Source organism: Salvelinus fontinalis, chromosome 30, assembly GCF_029448725.1.
Source record: "Salvelinus fontinalis isolate EN_2023a chromosome 30, ASM2944872v1, whole genome shotgun sequence".
NCBI classification, from domain to species: domain Eukaryota; kingdom Metazoa; phylum Chordata; class Actinopteri; order Salmoniformes; family Salmonidae; genus Salvelinus; species Salvelinus fontinalis.
In genome coordinates this window covers 15,146,787-15,166,337 of record NC_074694.1, presented here as the reverse complement: position 1 = coordinate 15,166,337, position 19,551 = coordinate 15,146,787, and the positions used below count along the sequence as shown (strand labels likewise).

General features: G+C 41.1%; 1 protein-coding gene across 2 annotated transcripts in view; it reads right to left on the bottom strand.

Annotated features, from left to right (window-relative positions):
- Positions 1–5,164: 5,164 nt before the first annotated feature.
- Positions 5,165–19,551, bottom strand: part of lrrc1 (leucine rich repeat containing 1) — a 46,623-nt gene continuing 32,236 nt past the window's right edge. For both annotated transcript variants that reach the window (XM_055889842.1, XM_055889843.1), the window contains 2 exons: positions 9,248–9,384; positions 5,165–6,997 (listed from right to left, as the gene is read on the bottom strand). In XM_055889842.1, the coding sequence (XP_055745817.1) occupies positions 6,845–6,997; positions 9,248–9,384 (290 nt within the window). In that variant the 3' untranslated portion in view covers positions 5,165–6,844. The remainder of the gene's footprint in view (positions 6,998–9,247; positions 9,385–19,551) is intronic.

Below are 19,551 nucleotides of genomic sequence, written 5' to 3'. Positions count from 1 at the left end.
TTTAGACCCCTGAGAAACTATTTTGCTTACCGTCGTGGTATTTTTCACCACTTGAAGTGCATGGCTTTTAAACGAGGTCTCCGGTACTTGTTCAAAGAATGACCAATTAAGGACAGTCTCCAGATCAGGCTGAGAAGAACCAAAGACATGAACAATCATGAAGACCATAACGCAGGGTTTCCCAAACTCGGTTCTCGGTTTCCCAAACTCGGTTCCCAAACTCGGTTCTCTTGGCTTTTGCACTAGCACTACACAGCTGATTTGAATAATCAACTAATCATCAATCTTGGAATCAGATGTGTAGTGTTAGGGCAAGACCAAAACGTGCACCCTTTGGGGTCCCGAGGACCGAGTTTGGGAAACGCTGCCATAACCTATAGATGGAGAGAATGTTCTGAAAAAACAAGACATTATAATATTGGAGTTGTTTTAAAAAGACAATACCCAACCTAGGATTCTGCCTCACTTTTCTTTTGCCTTGAGCCATTGGAGTGATAAACTCCACCCACCACTCTGTTGCCTTTAGAGACCACAGTCTCAAGCCTTTTGGTCAGGCTACAGTCCACAGAGTGCTCCGGACCTGGCTGCTGGGCTTTGGGTCGCTGGCGTCCTTCCTCCTGGTCAACAAGCTGCCAGCTCATGAGAATGTCTGTCTCCGCGGTGACAGCAACATCGCTTTCCTGCTGGGCCCGGCAGGCATCGAGGCACGGGATGGCCCTCTCCCTCATGACTTTCATCTTGATGCAGCTCCCAGTATTCCTCAGGGCGGTGACAGCTTCGTGTTGGCTGACCACTTGCATGTCCAGGCCGTTGACCTGGATGGACAAGTGACAAATGATCCAGTTGGACACCAGCGAAAGTAGAAGCAGGGGTCAGGGGTGGGAAATAAAAGCTATCGCCTCGAAGTGTTTATTCACTGAAAAAAACAGGTATATTTATAGGCCCGCAATAGATTATTCAGTCACATTTGGTCTAAGAGTTTGAGATTTCATTTCAGTGCAGTGCAAATGATGAAAGGACAACTCTTTGACCAATATCACTCATATATTGATATTTACCATAGATATAGATATTTTTGTATACTTGTTTTTAAGAGAAAAATATTTGTTTCTACTAACCAGCATAACTAATTTGTAGCTGTAACCTCTGCAGACCACAGTTAGTACATGTGTGTCTGTCTAATGCCGCCCTCCTCTGGCCAGGAGGGGAATTGCAATGGGCCTGGTATAGGGGGATGTACACTGTTGTGGAAGGTAATGATGAACATGACCAATGGAATTGTTTTAATCAGCTGTGGTTTCTCTTCACCGCCAATACTCTGATCTGAATTTGAATCTGTCTGCATCTGAAATATGTCAGCTGAGCACTAACACTGAACTGAAATATCAACTGCCTAGGTAAATATTTAGCTATATTACTGCTGGCAACATTCCTGTCATTTATAAATGCCACTCCACAGATATGATCATTATTAGCTACCCTTATCATGCAAGAGGTGTGGTGCTCCGATTGGGGTTGCAACAGTGCTGCATCAAGTATGACAGCTCTGCTGCTCCTGAGATAAGGCTCACCTGGTCATGCTCCTTGTAAGGCAAAGAGCCCATCCCTCCTGCAATGCTGATTCCTAGACTGCCCCCAAGTGGGAAAAACACTGTTATAGCGCAAATGAGCCTATTTCTCAGCAGAGCTACCTACAGAAAGAACTTGGCCTGCATACAGAAAGAAAAGTTAGAGTATATCTCTACCACAGAGAGCAGAATGCTTCTATTCTATGCGACTTCCATTGTAGCACTAATAGGAATTGATGTTGTTGACATGAATATACAGTGCATTCGGAAAGTATTCAGACCCCTTGACTTTTCCACATTTTGTTACGTTAAAGCCATATTAGAATTTGTTTTTGTAAATGTCATATTTACGTTTTTTATTTTTTATAAATTTGCTAAAATTTCTAAGAACATGTTTTGCTTTGTCATTATGGGGTATTGTGTGAAGAAAAAAACTATTTAATACATTTTAGAATAAGGCTGTAATGTAACAAAATGTGGAAAAAGTCAAGGGGTCTGAATACTTTCCGAATGCACTGTATTATATTATAAGGTGTGCAAATTTACTCTTAAGGGCACTTTGGAGATGACTGATTCGTGTGAGGAGGTCCTGTCAGCAGCCCCAGCTTGGACCGGTTTCCCTCTCCCTCTGAGAAATGGACAGAACCATCCTGGGAGGGAGGAGAGGAAGAGGAAGAGGAGAGGAGGAGAGAATGAAAAAGTAGCAGTCTAACTTTCAGCACCCTCAGTACAATGTTGTTGTTGTTTTTTATCTTGCCTTACTATAGACAGAAAGAAAAATACTTCCTCATTTACTTCCAAGAGGAGGTTTAGAGCTCAGTTGAATGAAGTTGAAACCCTTCTTATCACAGCACAATCCATTAAAGGCAAAATCTCCTATATCTATAGACTCCTTTCTGAGAAAGGGGGCTCCTCTACTCCTTTGAAAATAATCTGGGAAAAGGACCTTTGTCTGACAATCAGTGATGAGTTATGGGAGGAGGTTTGCAACAGGGTATACTGCTCCTCTACTAATGTAAAAATGAAAATCTAATTACATTTTTTTTAAACAAATTTTATTACACCCCTATGAGACTCCATAGAATGAAAACAGACATTTCATGCATGTATTTTGGAGATGTAGAGAGATTGCCGGATTTTGCAAATCTATACATACTGCTGCACAGAAAATACTAGATGTACAGTTTGATATGACCCCGTGTCTCTATCTTCTTAATGCCTAGCTGGACTTTGTTCTTGATCCTGACAGAGAAAATTTGTTTATGACTATCACATACTTTGCTAAGAAATGTATTCTTCTATTGTGGGCTTCTAATTCTTCTCCTACTTTTAAAATGTTGATTGACCAGATTGTTGACTTTCTTCCTCTTGAAAAGCTAACTTATGACATCCACAAGAGACAGCCCAGGTTTGATAGACTCTGGTCTCCACTACTCAACTATATTTCAAACTGGACAGAGTGAATGGGGTGATTAAGGAAATGAGCACATGTTGTGCAAGGTGCTGTAAAACTAAATTATTTGCTCGTCGTCTCAGCTAAGGCTGGAAATAGCTAATAAGAACGTTGATAGTGCTGCTGCAAGGTTCTTTAAAAACATTTTTTTTTTCATTATTGTTATTTTTTTTAAGTCTGTCACATCAGTGAACGTGGAATGTGTTTTGTTGGTTGATTGAAAAACAAGAAAACTTAATAAAACTTTACATTTAAAAAAAATAAAGAAAAATACCCAATACGTGGGACACAGTAAAAGTGAGACTTCAACGCTAAGTAAAGCAAAAAAGATAAGATAAACAAAAGAGTAGGCTCACGTCTTCAAGCTGTTCCTCCATCTGCTCAGCATCCTTCTCTGGACTGGAGCAGAGTCCCCTCACACTGTCGTCGACGGGGAACAGGTTGAGGCCCCCATGTAGGAGCTTCTTGGAGGCTGCCACCCAGCGCAGGCCAGAGATGGGCCAGTTGTGGCTACTGCTGCGACTGGAGGACGCGTTAGCCTGAGCATTTCTACACCCCTGGAGTCCGAAAAGATCCCGCATAGCTACACACGTTATGATTATTCAAGTCTACAATGTTTGCCGATTGCAGTCCGATTGTGAATCAGAGCTGAATTTACTGATTGATATTACACTTCAAGGTTAAAAGAGAGAAATTAATCTCCTTTTAAATTGTGTCATCTGTTTTTTGTCATCTCATTTTAAATGGACTAGTGCACAGTTATAGACTAGGGAAGGCACCTTAACAAATGAATCATTTGCACATACCTGTCAGCAACAATTCGCTCTGAGAGCCTGCTTACAACCTGCTTTCTCTTATCTTTTAAGTTCATAAGCAGAAATGTGTGTGGGCCAAAAATCCGTTTCATATTGTGCATTTCAATTGCTCTTCAAAAATATATAAACCCACCAGTTATTGCACAATAAGAATACAAAGCCAGGTTAAATCCTGATGCACATTATACCTGAACGACAATTTAACACAGAAAAGGGAACTGTTAGATTATGTATTGGTAAGCAACAATAATTTACATTGGATTATGATCTAAATCAAATGTACCACTACATCATTGTCCCTTATAATGCTCCAATCAAATATGTCTTTCTGAAGGATTAAAGTGGTCCATGGAACCCCAGTACCATGAACTCAGTCTGTACGTACTAATGCATGAAGAGGAATATGATGTAATTTAGCAGTACAGTATATCGGTCTTGTTTTCAGAGATAATTAGTATGAGGTCTTGTGAAATGATCTGCAGATGCTAAACCCATCTTATTACCAGACGGTATATCAGTATTCACTTTGGATGAATGCTAACTTTGTTTCCCAGTCCCAATTCATTTATGCATTCTTGTTAATTCCACCTGATAACTGCATGCTCATGCAATTTAGTGCTAGTCACAACAGCCCCAAGCCTTCACCTATTTATCAGGAGATGACTATTTCATTTCCGAGAGGTTCCAGAGGCAAAGCAATATGTCCACCATTGCCGATGTTCTGCCCAAGGAGATAGTGTAGCAGTCTAAAGGACTGAATAAATTAGAGGTCTACTGGCACGGCAGGAAATGGTGAGGAGCACCGCCTTTCCAGGAATGAAGATATCAGAGAGACAGTTCCTTTGGGAGATGTACACACTTCCTTTACAAAATGGATGAGAAGGAAAAGTAGTAAGCTACACAATTCCATTGGTTATCTTCAAAGGACCAGACCACTTCAGAACCAGGGTGATATAATTGAAAACCATTCAAACAGTACCAGGGATGTACAGTCGTAGCCAAAAGTTGAGAATGTGAAAAGGAATATTTGTGTCAAAGTCTGCTGCCTCAGTTTGTATGATGGCAATTGGCATATACTCCAGAATGTTATGAAGAGTGATCAGATGAATTAACTGCAAAGTCCCTCTTTGCCAAGCAAATTAACTGAATCCCCAAAAAACATTTCCACTGCATTTCAGCCCTGCCACAAAAGGACCAGCTGACATCATGTCAGTGATTCTCTCGTTAACACAGGTGTGAGTGTTGACGAGGACACGGCTGGAGGTCACTCTGATGAGTACTCAAATGGGCGATGACAAAACAAAGTAAGAGTGATTTCCTTTAAAGTGTAACCTAATCCAATTTTAATGGCAAATACACATTTTATTGCATGGCGTTTATGATTTGACATGTTAAGTTACAGTATGAGACATGTTAACAATTGTGAGATGGTGAAAACTTATAAAGGTCTACATTTTTCATAGAGGCTGAAACACTAAAGACTAACGGACAAAAAAACTCAAACGTGTTTAAAGAATAACGAATCATGTTTAGTTTTAAACCCCTTTTATTTTATCAGTGGGTAAAAGGCATCAAAATCTGTAGGCTCAGTGTCCGTGTCTATTTGAGATTGTGTTTTTGTGCAGCTCGATAACTAAAGAAAATCATATAAAAATAAAAGTAATGTATAAGGTCCTCTCCTGGTAATACAACTAAAATAAAAAACATAAATCATTGTTATAGTGTACCAGTTGAACAACAAACTGTTTTTATTAAGACACAAAAAAACTGTATGCGCATGAGTCCATGCTTAAACTGCATTTTCCAAAAGGTTCCACCATGGTCCTCATTTCCTTTTGCGTGTAATGAAATTGGCCATTGAAAGTCCAATGCACATATGTTAAAGAGAAAGAGATTCTGCTGTTTCTGATAAAATATTTACATTTTTTACATTTTAGTCATTGAGCAGATGCTCTTATCCAGGGTGACTTAGAGGACCAATTAGGGCCTTGCTCAAGGTCACTGATTTTTTTTGTTCCTTAGTCGGCTCAGGGATTCAAATCAGCAACCCTTCGGCTACTGGCCCAACACTCTTACCCGCTACGCTACCTGCCGCCCAGGATCTACTTAAGAAAATATTTCAAAGCAGTGAAGCGCAATAAATGAAAGTAAGACAGCCCTGTCACTTCCACTCAATCTGTTGTGGTTCCGCACTGTATTAGCCCTTAAATTACAAAACATGTCTATATCAAAATTAGTTTAGGATTTGATTAAGAAGTTAAACAATGGCATAGAAAAGAGTGGAGGCTGTCTACTCACCCAAAGACAATTACATTGTTTCGATAAGACATTAGCAACTGCATTTCTGTTCATTTCATTACTTAAAAGGAAATAAAATACGTACAAAGTAATAACATTTCGAACAATTCTGCCATAGATTAAGAAACTTGCTATACATTGTTTTAATTTACACCATCTGAGCTGCCAAAAAGTATAAAATTATCAATATTCACAAATGACTATACAATAATCCTTAAATCAGTTGGTCAAGTATCCCGAAATCTTCAAAAAGAAAAATTCACCCAGTGTTCTAAAAAATAAAACAAATATATATAATATTTATGAAGATGTCAACAATATTTAATATACTAAAGACTTACAGTAGTGCAACTACCTATTGTCCATTTAAAAAGAAACGTAGAAATAAATCTTTAAAAAGCTCAATTTTTAAAATGTCTTTGAAAAAGGACCACACCTGCGCAGATTTTTGCTATGTTAAAAAAATATAGCACAACAGTTTGAAAAGAAGGCACATGGGCCCTGGTAGTCTGAGCCAGATACCATGGTGTGTATTGGAGATGAAGTAAGGTACTGGACAAAAGGATCACAGCAGAGTCCCAGGGTTGAGCCGCAGGAGGGCTAGGTAGGGAGGCCGCAGGAGGGGATTGTAGGATTAAAGTAGGTTCTGGTGGTGGTGCAGAAGAACATGGCGAGAGACACAGGAGATCAGAATGTTTCTGAGGTAGAAGTCACACAGACGTGGTGACTGTAGTGTTATTGACCTCGTTTTTGTTGGAATCCAGAGCTTTGGCAGCGTTCAGGTCGTTGCGGAGGTTCTCCACCGCTTTCTTCATAGTCTTCAACTCACCTGGGTGAGGAGTGGCTTGTCGCATCAGCCTTCCCTGTGGGGAGAAGACAGAGGAACAGTGAAGAGAAACAGAAAGACGGCCAGATTCTACAACAGGTATCTCATTATGCCATGCATTACAGCGCATTCGGGAATAGTATTCAGACCCCTTGACTTTTTCCACATTTTGTAAGGTTACAGCCTTATTCTAAAATTGCTTAAATAAATCCTCAAGCTACACACACAATACCCCATAATGACAAAGTGAACACAGGTTTTTAGAAATGTTAACAAATTAAATAAAATGAATGCATCATATTGCCTTAATAGCAACATACAGTGTATTCAGACCCCTTGAATTAGAAAAGGCCCATAGAGTTCGTGGAACAATCCTTTAATTCATGGCCACTTGCTCAACTGGGCCAGTGGCGCTTTAATTAGGTCAGGTGGAAAAGTCTGACAGATCTCAACTACATAAAGGGAGTGAATCGCCCGATCTCGCTGCTTTCTCTTCCTTAACTCCGTCTAATCCAGAATTTCTGTGCGTCCATGAATCCACCGAATCTGTTACCTTTCATCTGAACTATGTTGAAATCGGGAGAGTGGGCCATCTGTTATTGTTTATAGTCATTACCGCGGAACGTGGCTTGGAGAGCACGCTTCAAACCTATTGTGTAATGTGAATGGTCAATGATCACGGCCCTACAGATCATCACAGGCCAATTATGCCATCGATATGGTTAATATGTAATGAAATTACATGAAGATACTTGAAAGGGTGAAATATGAAACGTCATTGTTTGCTGAACTGATCGATTCTGATATCAAACTAATGGAGCTCTGTCAGAGTGACCATCGGGTTCGTCACCTCCCTGACCAAGGCCCTTTTCCCCTGATTGCTCAGTTTGGCCGGACGTCCAGCTCTAGGAAGAGTCTTGGTGATTCCAAACTTATTCCATTTAAGGATGAGGCCACTGTTCTTGAGGATCTTCAATGCTGCAGAAATGTTTTGCCACCCTTTCCTAGATCTGTGCTTCGACACAATCCTGTCTCGGAGCTCTACGGACAATTCCTTCGACCTCATGGCTTGGTTTTTGCTCTGACATGCTGTCAACTGTAGGACCTTTATATAGACAGGTGTGTGCCTTTCCAAATCATGTCCAATCAATTGAATTTACCACAGGTGGACTCCAAACAAGTTGTAGAAACATCTGAAGGATGATCAATGGAAACAGGTTACACCTGAGCTCAATTTCGAGTCTCATGGCAAAGGGTCTGAATGTTTTTGATTTTAAATACATTTGCAAAGATTTCTGAAAACCTGTTTTTCTTTGTCATTATGGGGTATTGTGTGTAGATTTATGAGGATTTGTATTTATTTAATCAATTTTAGAATAAGGCTGTAACGTAACAAAATGTGGAATAAGTCAAGCGGTCTGAATACTTTCCGAAGGCACTGTAGATGTTATTTTTTGCCCTCAATTTGTAGGGGCATGGACTCTACAAGGTGTCTAAAGCGTTCCACAGGGATGCTGGCCCATGTTGACTAATGCTTCCCAAAGTTGTGTCAAGTTGGCTGGATGTCCTTTGGAAGGCAGCCCATTCTTGATACACACAGGAAATTGTTGAGCATGAAAAACCCAGGAGCATTGCAGTTCTTGACACAATCCAGCACGCCTAGCACCTACTACCATACCCCGTTCAAAGGCACTTAAATATTTTGTCTTGCCATTTCACCCTCTGAATGGCACACATACACCATCAAAAGTCTCAACTCATTATTTAACCCGTCTCCTCCCTTTCATCTACACTGATTTGAAGTGGATTTAACAAGTGACATCAATAAGGAATAATAGCTTTCACTTGGATTCACCAGGTCAGTCTGTCATGGAAAGAGCAGCTGTTCTTAATGTTTTGTATACTCAGTGTACACTTGGACATAATTCAAAAGATCTAAAAGATGAAACGTAGTTTTCAACCAGTTAAGGGACTCAATGACAATGGCTTTATATTAGTTGAACATTAATTCAAGCGGCATCTCTATTCTTTCTTTGTTTAGTGATTGGGCCGCGCCAGTTTTGACATTTCAAACGTTCCGTGAGTGGTGACAGTTTTGAATTCTCAAATGACCCTTGTGACATTTTCAAACGACCCGTGTGTGGTGACAGTTCTGAATTTTCAAACGACCCTTGTGACAGTTATGACGTTTCAAACGACCTCCGTCTTTTCTACCCCATCGCCTCCTGTCATTCCCCTTCACACGCTCCTCTCCACACACACACACACTTCTCGTCCTTCCTCTCACCTTTTCATCATCCTCGTCATCGTCATCCAGGAAGTGGATGGCACTGATCCTCTTCGTGGCCTTGTCGTCCCAGGTGTCATCCGCCATGTCATTCACCAGGCTCTCCAGAGCACCGCAGCGAGCAAGGTTGTCTGAGCCTAAAACAGGATACATTAGATATGTTGTGAGAGGATATTAATCATTTACATCTTAGGCAATAACTGGCTTTTCAAAATGATGCTTAAATGCATGCATGAAATGTAAGACCTGTGAAAACTACCACATTCGGACAATATTTTCCTTAATTCAGATTCAGATGTATACACGTTTAGTATGACGTGTTTGACGTGCTGTCATTCTGCAACACCCCCCCCCAGATTGAGAGAACCAATCATGCCAGTGAAGAGGAGCTGTCCCATGACACAGTGCTGAGAGTTTGTGCAGCTTGTAACACAATGCTCATAAATGAGAGCTTGGAACCGGGTAGATCACAGTTTCAAATCCCAGCTTAGTTACAAGCTTACAGCTAAACAAGCCCCCCCCCCCACCCCAACTCAAGCTCACAGACTTGACCTTCAAAGTCTTAGATCCTCATCTTCTGCTCAACAAGTGAACAAAGGGTTACGGAAATGAACATAAACACTTAGTCCTCTCATTCCGAGAGAAATCAGGGATTACTAAAGGAGGATGGCCATAACAAGGAGCACACGCTGTAGTCATTCAACGAATCAGAAACATATTGGTGCTGCAACCAGGTTGTGGAGTTTGAGATTTTATTTTTTATCCAATCAACAATTGGATCAGGCCTAGATTATTCCAGGACTCAACTGAGTGAGTGAGCAAGCCTCTCCTTGCTTCACCTCACCCATCAAGCTTTTAATGGCTTCAGGCCAGTCAGGAGTTAAGCCTCTTTAGCTATCAATCCACTGGAGTAAAAAAACAAAAAAAAAAACAGCAGAGGAGCAGGCCTGTCCCTCCAGGGGGGGGTGGGGGGGTGTAAAGCATATGCCCAGATCCAGAACAGTTACATGTAGAGCTCTGCTGTCTCGTCATTGAACAGAACAAGCAGAGGCGTTGCTATGGATACTCACATAAGTAAAGCCATGCACAGAGCGCATGCAGCACGAGCAAGGCAGGGACCGACAGACGAGCAGCTAATGGACACTAACGGAGGAAGTTATTTCTGATTTCGGCCAGTGCAGGGCCTTCAATTTGAAAGAAGCAATCAGGCCCCGAGTTATGTAGTGCCTGAATGTTGAGAGTTTGGGCAAAAGAATTCATGCAGATGCAGGACTAGTTATAGGCTCTGTGATCCCCGCTGGCTCCTCTTAATGGAAATCAATACAGCGACAGATCAGAGATGCAGGACACTGTGCTCCTCCGTGCAGATCATGTAATAACATGATCAAAACCACGGGGCACTTAAAGAATCAATGCTTGTAGAACTCTGGGGAATTATCATCACACTGGTGTGACTGCAGGCTTTGGTTGAAGCTCAATTAAAATCTCCTTACCATCATATCCAATATGACACCAATGTCTATGACAATTTGCAAATCACCTTGATTGGAGCCGTCCGGCCATTACGAGAACCAACTACCTGATTTTTTAACAAGGTTTCTTTAACAAGAATTAAAACAACCACAAGAATTAAAATAAAAAATGTCTTACCCAACCTTACACAAAGGTAAGGTTGGGCTTCGCCTGTCTACCTGGAAGTTGATGCTGTTGCTATGCAACTTCTTGCTAGTTTGTTAGCATAACAATTGACTAGCTAGACAACTTAGGACTTCATTAACAATGTCCATTGACAATGCACAACGACTATACCACTTAGCTAAGCTAAGAATGACATGAATAATCAAGTCAATAAACTTTGGGTAGTTAGATAACATATAGTTAATATACTGGCAAGTTTGATGTATTAGTAGCCAACTAACGTTAGGTTAACTGCTGTGATGATAATGTGACTTGTTTCAGGAAACTAGGCATGTTGCGCGTCACTACTTCACAATTTGGCATTTGAACTTTTTATCAAAATACCTTTTTGGGCAGCAATGCCTTCTGGAACATGTGAACTTTTATGTGCCTTAACAGACTTGTATGCCATCTGTAAATACAAATTAAATTGTTAAATTACGAGCCTTGGAAAAATAGACCGCAACCTTCCCGCTAGCCATGATTGGCTGAGAAAGGATGGGCTGGACATGCCGAGAGATGAGTTTGGATTGGTTTGCCATGAAGCACGCTTTGGTCTATAACATGAGCTGGTCAGTATGTGTAGGTAATCCTTTCTAAAGCATATATCACGTGGTAGAACTTCAAAAGTGTTGCTCTCCACTTACTGGAGAACCGAGTTTTGAAATCAGTGGAATTAGAGTATGATAGCTAAGGAGATGGAGAATATTCTGGCCTTTGATTGCAAATATGCAGTGGGAATCAAAAAGAGAACACACAGGAGGATGTTGTAATCTGGAGACAGGAGTTTTATACATCTTCAAACTAAGGGCAACCATGGCATGCGTGATAGAAGGAGAAGCGTCCATCCATGTATACGGGTAAGATAGTCTACCAAGCTACATTTTCAGATATTTCATGTTTCTAATTATGTCAAAAAGTACTTATCAATTCAACTTAAAGCGTACTGTTAGGTCGCTAGCTAACGTTACATGTATGATCTGTGTAGTTATATTATTCGTGTCTCAGAGCCATTTGCATTGCTAGCTAGCTAACTTTAGGCTAACATTGAACCTGGTTGGTTAGCTACCTGCAGATTCATGATTTATGAGTTGTGATTATGATTCATTGTTCAGCTAGCTAGCAAGCTACATGTCAAAAAAAAAAAAAAAAGACTCCACTATGCAAGTAACCATTTCACAACACCTTCTGTATCCTGTGCATGTGACAGATAAACCAGAGACTGTAATGTGAAGAGCATGACCTGCACCAAAGTCAAATTAGGATATAACATTAGGCCAACGAGACAGTGTCCAAGTTCTAATATTCTTTGGTAGAATGCCCTGCTTTTATTTCGTCACACTCACAACCGTAAGCAATTGTTCTGTAATTGGCTCGCCATTAACTTGTAAACAATGATACTTTATTTTTCTGTAATAATGAAGACAAAGGGCCTCCCGAGTGGCACAGCGGTCGAAGGCACTGCATCACAGTGCTAGAGGCATCACTACAGACCTGGGTTCAATCCCAGGCTGTATCACAACCGGCCATGATTGAGAGTCCCATAGAGCGGCGCATAATTGGCTCAGCGTCATCCAGGTTTGGGGAGGGTTTGGCCAGGGGGGCTTTACTTGACTCATCGTACTCTAGCGACTTCTTCTGGCAGGCTGGGCGCCAACAGGCTGACCTCGGTCATCAGTTGAACGATGTCACCTCCAATACATTGGCGCGGCTGAGGGCCACCACTGTTCCTGTTCCCAAAAACGCAAAGTTCTGGGAAACTGAAATAGTCCACCCACACAGACAGCGTGGTGAAGGTGCAACAGCGCCTCTTCAACCTCAGGAGGCTGAAGAAATTTGGCTTGTCACCGAAAACGCTCACAAACTTCTACAGATGCACAATCGAGAGCATCCGGTCAGGCTGTATCACCGCCTGGTACGGCAACTGCTCCGCCCACAACCGTAAGGCTCTCCAGAGGGTAGTGAAGTCTGCACAACCCATCACCGGGGGCAAACTACCTGCCCTCCAGGACACCTACACCACCCAATGTCATAGGATGGCAAAAAAGATAATCGAGGACAACCACCCGAGCCACTGCCTGGTCACCCCGCTATCATCCAGAAGGCGAGATCAGTGCAGGTGCATCAAAGCTGGGACCGAGAGACTGAAAAACAGCTTCTCAAGGCCATCAGACTATTAAACAGCCACCATTAACATTGAGTGGCCGCTGCAAACATACTGACTCAAATCTCTAGCCACTTTAAAAATTAAATTGGATGTAATAAATGTATCACAAGTAACTTTAAAACAATAACACTATCTAATGTTTACATAACCTACATTACTCATCTCACATGTATATACTGTACTCTATACCATCTTTCCTATGCCGCACGGCCATCGCTCATCCATATATGAACATATTCTTATTCATTCCTTTACACTTTTGTGTTTAAGGTAGTTGTGAAATTGTTAGATATTACTGCACGGTAGGAACTAGAAGCACAAGCATTTCACTACACTCGCATTAACATCTGCTAACCATGTGTATGTGACCAATAAAATTTGATTTGATTTTTGACTTCTGGGTTAAGCGGGAGAGTGTTAAGAAACGCGGTTTGGCGGGTCACGTTGTTTCGGAGGACGCTCTACCTTCGCTGCAACTCCACAGCTGGCTCGGGAAGCGATAAAAGATAGAAATTGGGGAGAGAAAAGGAGTGTAAAATAGATCATTCATTATACACTGCTCAAAAAAATAAAGGGAACACTTAAACAACACAATGTAACTCCAAGTCAATCACACTTCTGTGAAATCAAACTGTCCACTTAGGAAGCAACACTAATTGACAATAAATGTCACATGCTGTTGTGCAAATGGAATAGACAAAAAAGGTGGAAATTATAGGCAATTAGCAAGACACCCCCAATAAAGGAGTGGTTCTGCAGGTGGTGACCACAGACCACTTCTCAGTTCCTATGCTTCCTGGCTGATGTTTTGGTCACTTTTGAATGCTGGCGGTGCTTTCACTTTAGTGGTAGCATGAGACGGAGTCAACAACCCACACAAGTGGCTCAGGTAGTGCAGCTCATCCAGGATGGCACATCAATGCGAGCTGTGGCAAGAAGGTTTGCTGTGTCTGTCAGCGTAGTGTCCAGAGCATGGAGGCACTACCAGGAGACAGGCCAGTACATCAGGAGACGTGGAGGAGGCCGTAGGAGGGCAACAACCCAGCAGCAGGACCGCTACCTCCGCCTTTGAGCAGGAGGAGCACTGCCAGAGCCCTGCAAAATGACTTCCAGCAGGCCACAAATGTGCATGTGTCAGCATATGGTCTTACAAGGCGTCTGAGGTTCTCATCTCGGTATCTAATGGCAGTCAGGTTACCTCTGGTGAGCACATGGAGGGCCGTGTGACCCCACAAAGAAATGCCACCCCACACCATGACTGACTCACTGCCAAACTGGTCATGATGGAGGATGTTGCAGGCAGCAGAACGTTCTCCACGGCGTCTCCAGACTCTGTCACGTCCTCATGTACTCAGTGTGAACCTGCATTCATCTGTGAAGAGCACAGGGCACCAGTGGCGAATTTGCCAATCTTGGTGTTCTCTGGCAAATGCCAAACGTCCTGCACGGTGTTGGGCTGTAAGCACAACCCCCACCTGAGGATGTCGGGCCCTCATACCACCCTCATGGAGTCTGTTTCTGACCGTTTGAGAAGACACATGCACATTTGTGGCATGCTGGAGAACTGAGAACTGGTCTATGGTCACCACCTGCAGAACCACTCCTTTATTGGGGGTGTCTTGCTAATTGCCTATAATTTCCACCTTTTGTCTATTCCATTTGCACAACAGCATGTGAAATTTATTGTCAATCAGTGTTGCTTCCTAAGTGGACAGTTTGATTTCACAGAAGTGTGATTGACTTGGAGTTACATTGTGTTGTTTAAGTGTTCCCTTTATTTTTTTGAGCAGTATATATATATACTGTGTGTATATATATATATATATATATATATATATATATATATATATATATACATACACACACACACACACACACACACACACACACACACACACACACACACACACAGAGTTAAAGTCGGAAGTTTACATACACCTTAGCCAAATACATTTAAACACAGTTTCACAATCCCTGACATTTAATCCTAGGAACAATTCCCTGTCTTAGGATCACCACTTTATTTTAAGAAAGTGAAATGTCAGAATAATAGTAGAGAGAATGATTTATTCCAGCTTTTATTTCTTTCATCACATTCCCAGTGGGTCAGAAGTTTCCATACACTCAATTAGTATTTGGAAGCATTGACTAAATTGTTTAACTTGGGTCAAACATTTCAGGTATCCTTCCACAAGCTTCCCACAATAAGTTGGGTGAATTTTGGCCCATTCCTACTGGCAGAGCTGGTGTAACAGTCAGGTTTGTATGCCTCTTTGCTTGCACACGCTTTTTCAGTTCTGCCCTCAAATATTCTATGGGATTGAGATCAGGGTGTTGTGATGGCCACTCCAATACCTTGACTTTGTTGTCCTTCAGCCATTTTGCCACAACTTTGGAAGTATGCTTGGGGTCATTGTCCATTTGGAAGACCCATCTTTGACCAAGCTTTAACTTTCTGACTGATGTCTTGAGATTTTGCTTCAATATATCCACATAATTTTCCTACCTCATGATGCCATCTATTTTGTGAAGTGCACAAGTCCCTCCTGCAGCAAAGCACACCCACAACATGATGCTGCAACCCCGTGCTTCATGGTTGGGATGGTGTTCTTCGGCTTGCAAGCATCCCCTTTTTCCTCCAAACATAACGATGGTCATTATGGCCAAACAGTTCTATTTTTGTTTCATCAGACCAGAGGACATTTCTCCAGAAAGTACGATCTTTGTCCCCATTTGCAGTTGCAAACCGTAGTCTGACTTTTTTATGTGGGTTTTGGAGCAGTGGCTTCTTCCTTGCTGAGCGGCCTTCCAGGTTATGTTTATATAGGACTCATTTTACTGTGGATATAGATACTTTTGTACCCGTTTCCTCCAGCATCTTCAACAGGTACTTTGCTGTTGTTCCGGGATTGATCTGCACTTTTTGCACCAAAGTGGTGTTTATACTTGCGTACTATTGTTTGTACAGATGAACGTGGTACCTTCAGGCGTTTGGAAATTGCTCCCAAGGATGAACCAGACTTGGAGGTCTACAATTTCTTTTGCTGAGATCTTTGCTGATTTTCTTTTGATTTTCCCATGATGTCAAGCAAAGAGGCACTGAGTTTGAAGGTAGGCCTTGAAATACATCCACAGGTACACCTCCAACTGACTCAAATTATGTCAATTAGCCTATCAGAACTTCTAAAGCCATGACATTTTCTGGAATTTTCCAAGCTGTTTCATGGCACAGTCAACTTAGTGGATGTAAACTTCTGACCCACTGGAATTCTGATACAGTGAATTATAAGTGAAATAATCTGTGTGTAAACAATTGTTGGAAAAATGACTTAGTAGATGTCAAAACCGATTTTCTAAAACTATAAATTTGTTAACAAGAAACTTGTGGAGTGGTTGAAAAACAAGTTTTAATGACTCCAACCTAAGTGTATGTAAACTTCCAACTTCAAATGTGTGTATATATATATATATTTTTAAATTAAGACAAATGATATGAAGTTGTCAGCTATACGATCTGGTCATTAATCAGCTAACAAGTCAAAAACTAACTAAAACATTGTTTAGAATTTTGCTTTTAGTTGCCTGGTTTGCTATATTGACAAATACTAAATAAATTTTTAAAACAGGTGCATTTAAATGGTGTTCAAATACACTAGTTATGCTATTTTGGACCACCAGTCTGCTGATATGCAGCCTGTAGTTTGTGTTTATTCTTTTTCATAACTACAAGTTTGTCGGACGACAATAGAATGTTCATGTCGTCAGTGGAACTGTCGACAGACGTAGTGTAAACCAGCCTTTAGATCTTTGGTTGTTTAGTACATGGCCTCACATGTGACTCCTTAAAGAGATGGGTTGGTCTAAGCCTTACGAGGGTGGGAACAATGTTGAATGGGTGTAGACAAAGCAGAGCTTGCCAGTAGCTTTACTAAAACATTCAAGGGCCATTTTCTCAAGTGAGTTTACAAGTTTATCAACTTACAAAGCAGAATTACTTTCTCATTGTTTCTCAACTGTAGTGTATGATACCATTTAAGCGCAGAGTCTCTACTTCTATTCAATGTAATAAAAAACAAAAACACACAATTTCAAATTTTGCTACATAAGACCGAATCGAGCCGCTCGGTTATTATTATGCTTTGCAGATCGTAAGGCTAGCGTAGATAACAAATTGTCAGCCAACATAACTTATAACGTAACTTATTTGAAAAGTCATTACTTTATTACATTGCAGAACATAGCTAAAGCTATGTATCCGCTCTCAGACTTCGGATGCATATTTTCCGCCATTTTCTTCAAATCTAAAGAATTGCATTATGGGGCCTAAAAAGCAAGGAAACAGTGGCCACTGCTTGTGTACTTTGTATTTTGGCGACTGTAGTACGACATCCAGAAACTTTTGGCATACTAACTATATCCATACTATGACCAATAAGCATACTACTTGTGGAGGTAAATTGAGTACGAATATTCATACATGAACAAACCTAGGCTACTGTAGATAGCTATCTATATGGTGGTATACAAGCTGAGGTTAATCAAGAAATGCAAACAGATATTTTCATTAGTTGGGTAGCTAGCTAATATTTTCTTGCTTATCCGAAGTCCGGCAGATAACATTAGCCTTATTAGCTAGCTAACACCAGTCAGCTGAAAGCTAGCTTGTTAGTGAACAGGCGAAGAAAGGTACTAAGGTAGATAGTTATATTTGGTTATGGAAGGTTTTTACACAAATTACTTCAACCATTAGCTAGCTAGCTAGCTAGAGCCAGACAACAGCGGACCTTAACCTGTTGAGGATGGGGGCGCTGTTGTCACTATTTATGCTAATCGTGTAATTTTTGAAACGGCTTCCCACAAAATTCTTGATCGTACAATATGCATATTATTATTATTATTGGATAGAAAACAGTCTATAGTTTCTATAGGAGTTGAAATTTTGTCTCTAAGTGGAACAGAACCCATTCTACAGCAATTTCCCTGACATGGAGTCAGATTTCAGAAATGTTGGCCCCTGATCTGGAGTCAGTTAAAAGGGCACTGTTATTGCTATGAGTATACGGACACTGCTTACGTCTTCCCCTGGATGCCTTTACGTGATGACGATTTGAATGGGGTCGATTGCGCGTTCACAGGCACTATAAATTAAAAAACCCTGTAGCTAGCAAGTCTTTTCTTGCTGCGTAATGCGCCTGGAGGACATCGACCCGCACTTGTTCCAAGCATTAGTGGAGGGAGTAATATTACTCTGGTCATGTTTCTACTCGTTATGGGAGTTAAAAACATCATAAGGTAGTTAATTTAAAGCGTTTTATAGCAATTTATATTATATATTGTGTAATATGATGTTACAGGAGTGTCATCTGAAGAATTCTGAGAAGGTTAGTGAAAAAATTAATATATTTTGGCGATGTTGACGTTATCGCTCACTTTGGCTAGAATCAATGCTGGGCTGCTATGTGCTATGTGCTATGCTAATATAACGATTTATTGTGTTTTCGCTGTAAGACACTTAGAAAATCTGAAATATTGTCTGTATTCACAGGATCTGTGTCTTTCGATTAGTGTATGCTGTGTATTTTTACGAAATGTTTGATGATTAGTAAGTAGGTAAACACGTTGCTCTATGTAGTTATTCTAGTCCATTTGTGCTGGTGGGTGCAATTGTAACCTATGCCATCTACCTGAAATATGCACTTTTTTCTAACAAAACCTATCCCATACCATAAATATGTTATCAGACTGTCATCTGATGAGTTTTTTTCTTGGTTAGGGGCTATAAATATCTTAGTTTAGCCGAATTGGTGATAGCTACTGGTGTTGGTGGACAAATAAAAGATGGTGGATTATGCTAATGTGTTTTTAGGTAATAGATGTACATCTTTACATATTGTGTCTTCCCTGTAAAACATTTTAAAAATCGGACATGTTGGCTGGATTCACAAGATCTGTGTCTTTCATTAGCTGTATTGGACTTTAATGTGTGAAAGTTAAATATTTTAAAAATATATTTTTTTTGAATTTCGCGGCACTGGTTTTTCAGTGGGGGTGGGGGGGGAGTGCCGCTAGCGGCACCCTCATCCTAGACAGGTTAACAAAGAAACTAAAAGTAGCTAGCTCACATCTAAATGACAATCCTACATTTTTCCACAAAACATAACTAGGGGGGGGGGTCAATGCAAATAGTCAGGGTTGCCATTTGATTACTTGTTCAGCAGTTTTATGGCTTGGGGGTAAAAGATGTTAAGGAGCCGTTTGGTCTGACCATTTTTTGGGGCCTTCCTCTGACACCGCCTAGTATATAGGTCCTGGGTGGCAGGAAGCTTGGCCCAAGTGATGTACTGGGCAGTATGCACTACCCTCTGCAGCGCCTTACGGTGAGATGCCGAGCAGTTGCCATACCGGGCGGACCTGGGGTCCCATACCAAATCTTCTCAGTCTCCTGAGGGGGAAAAGGTGT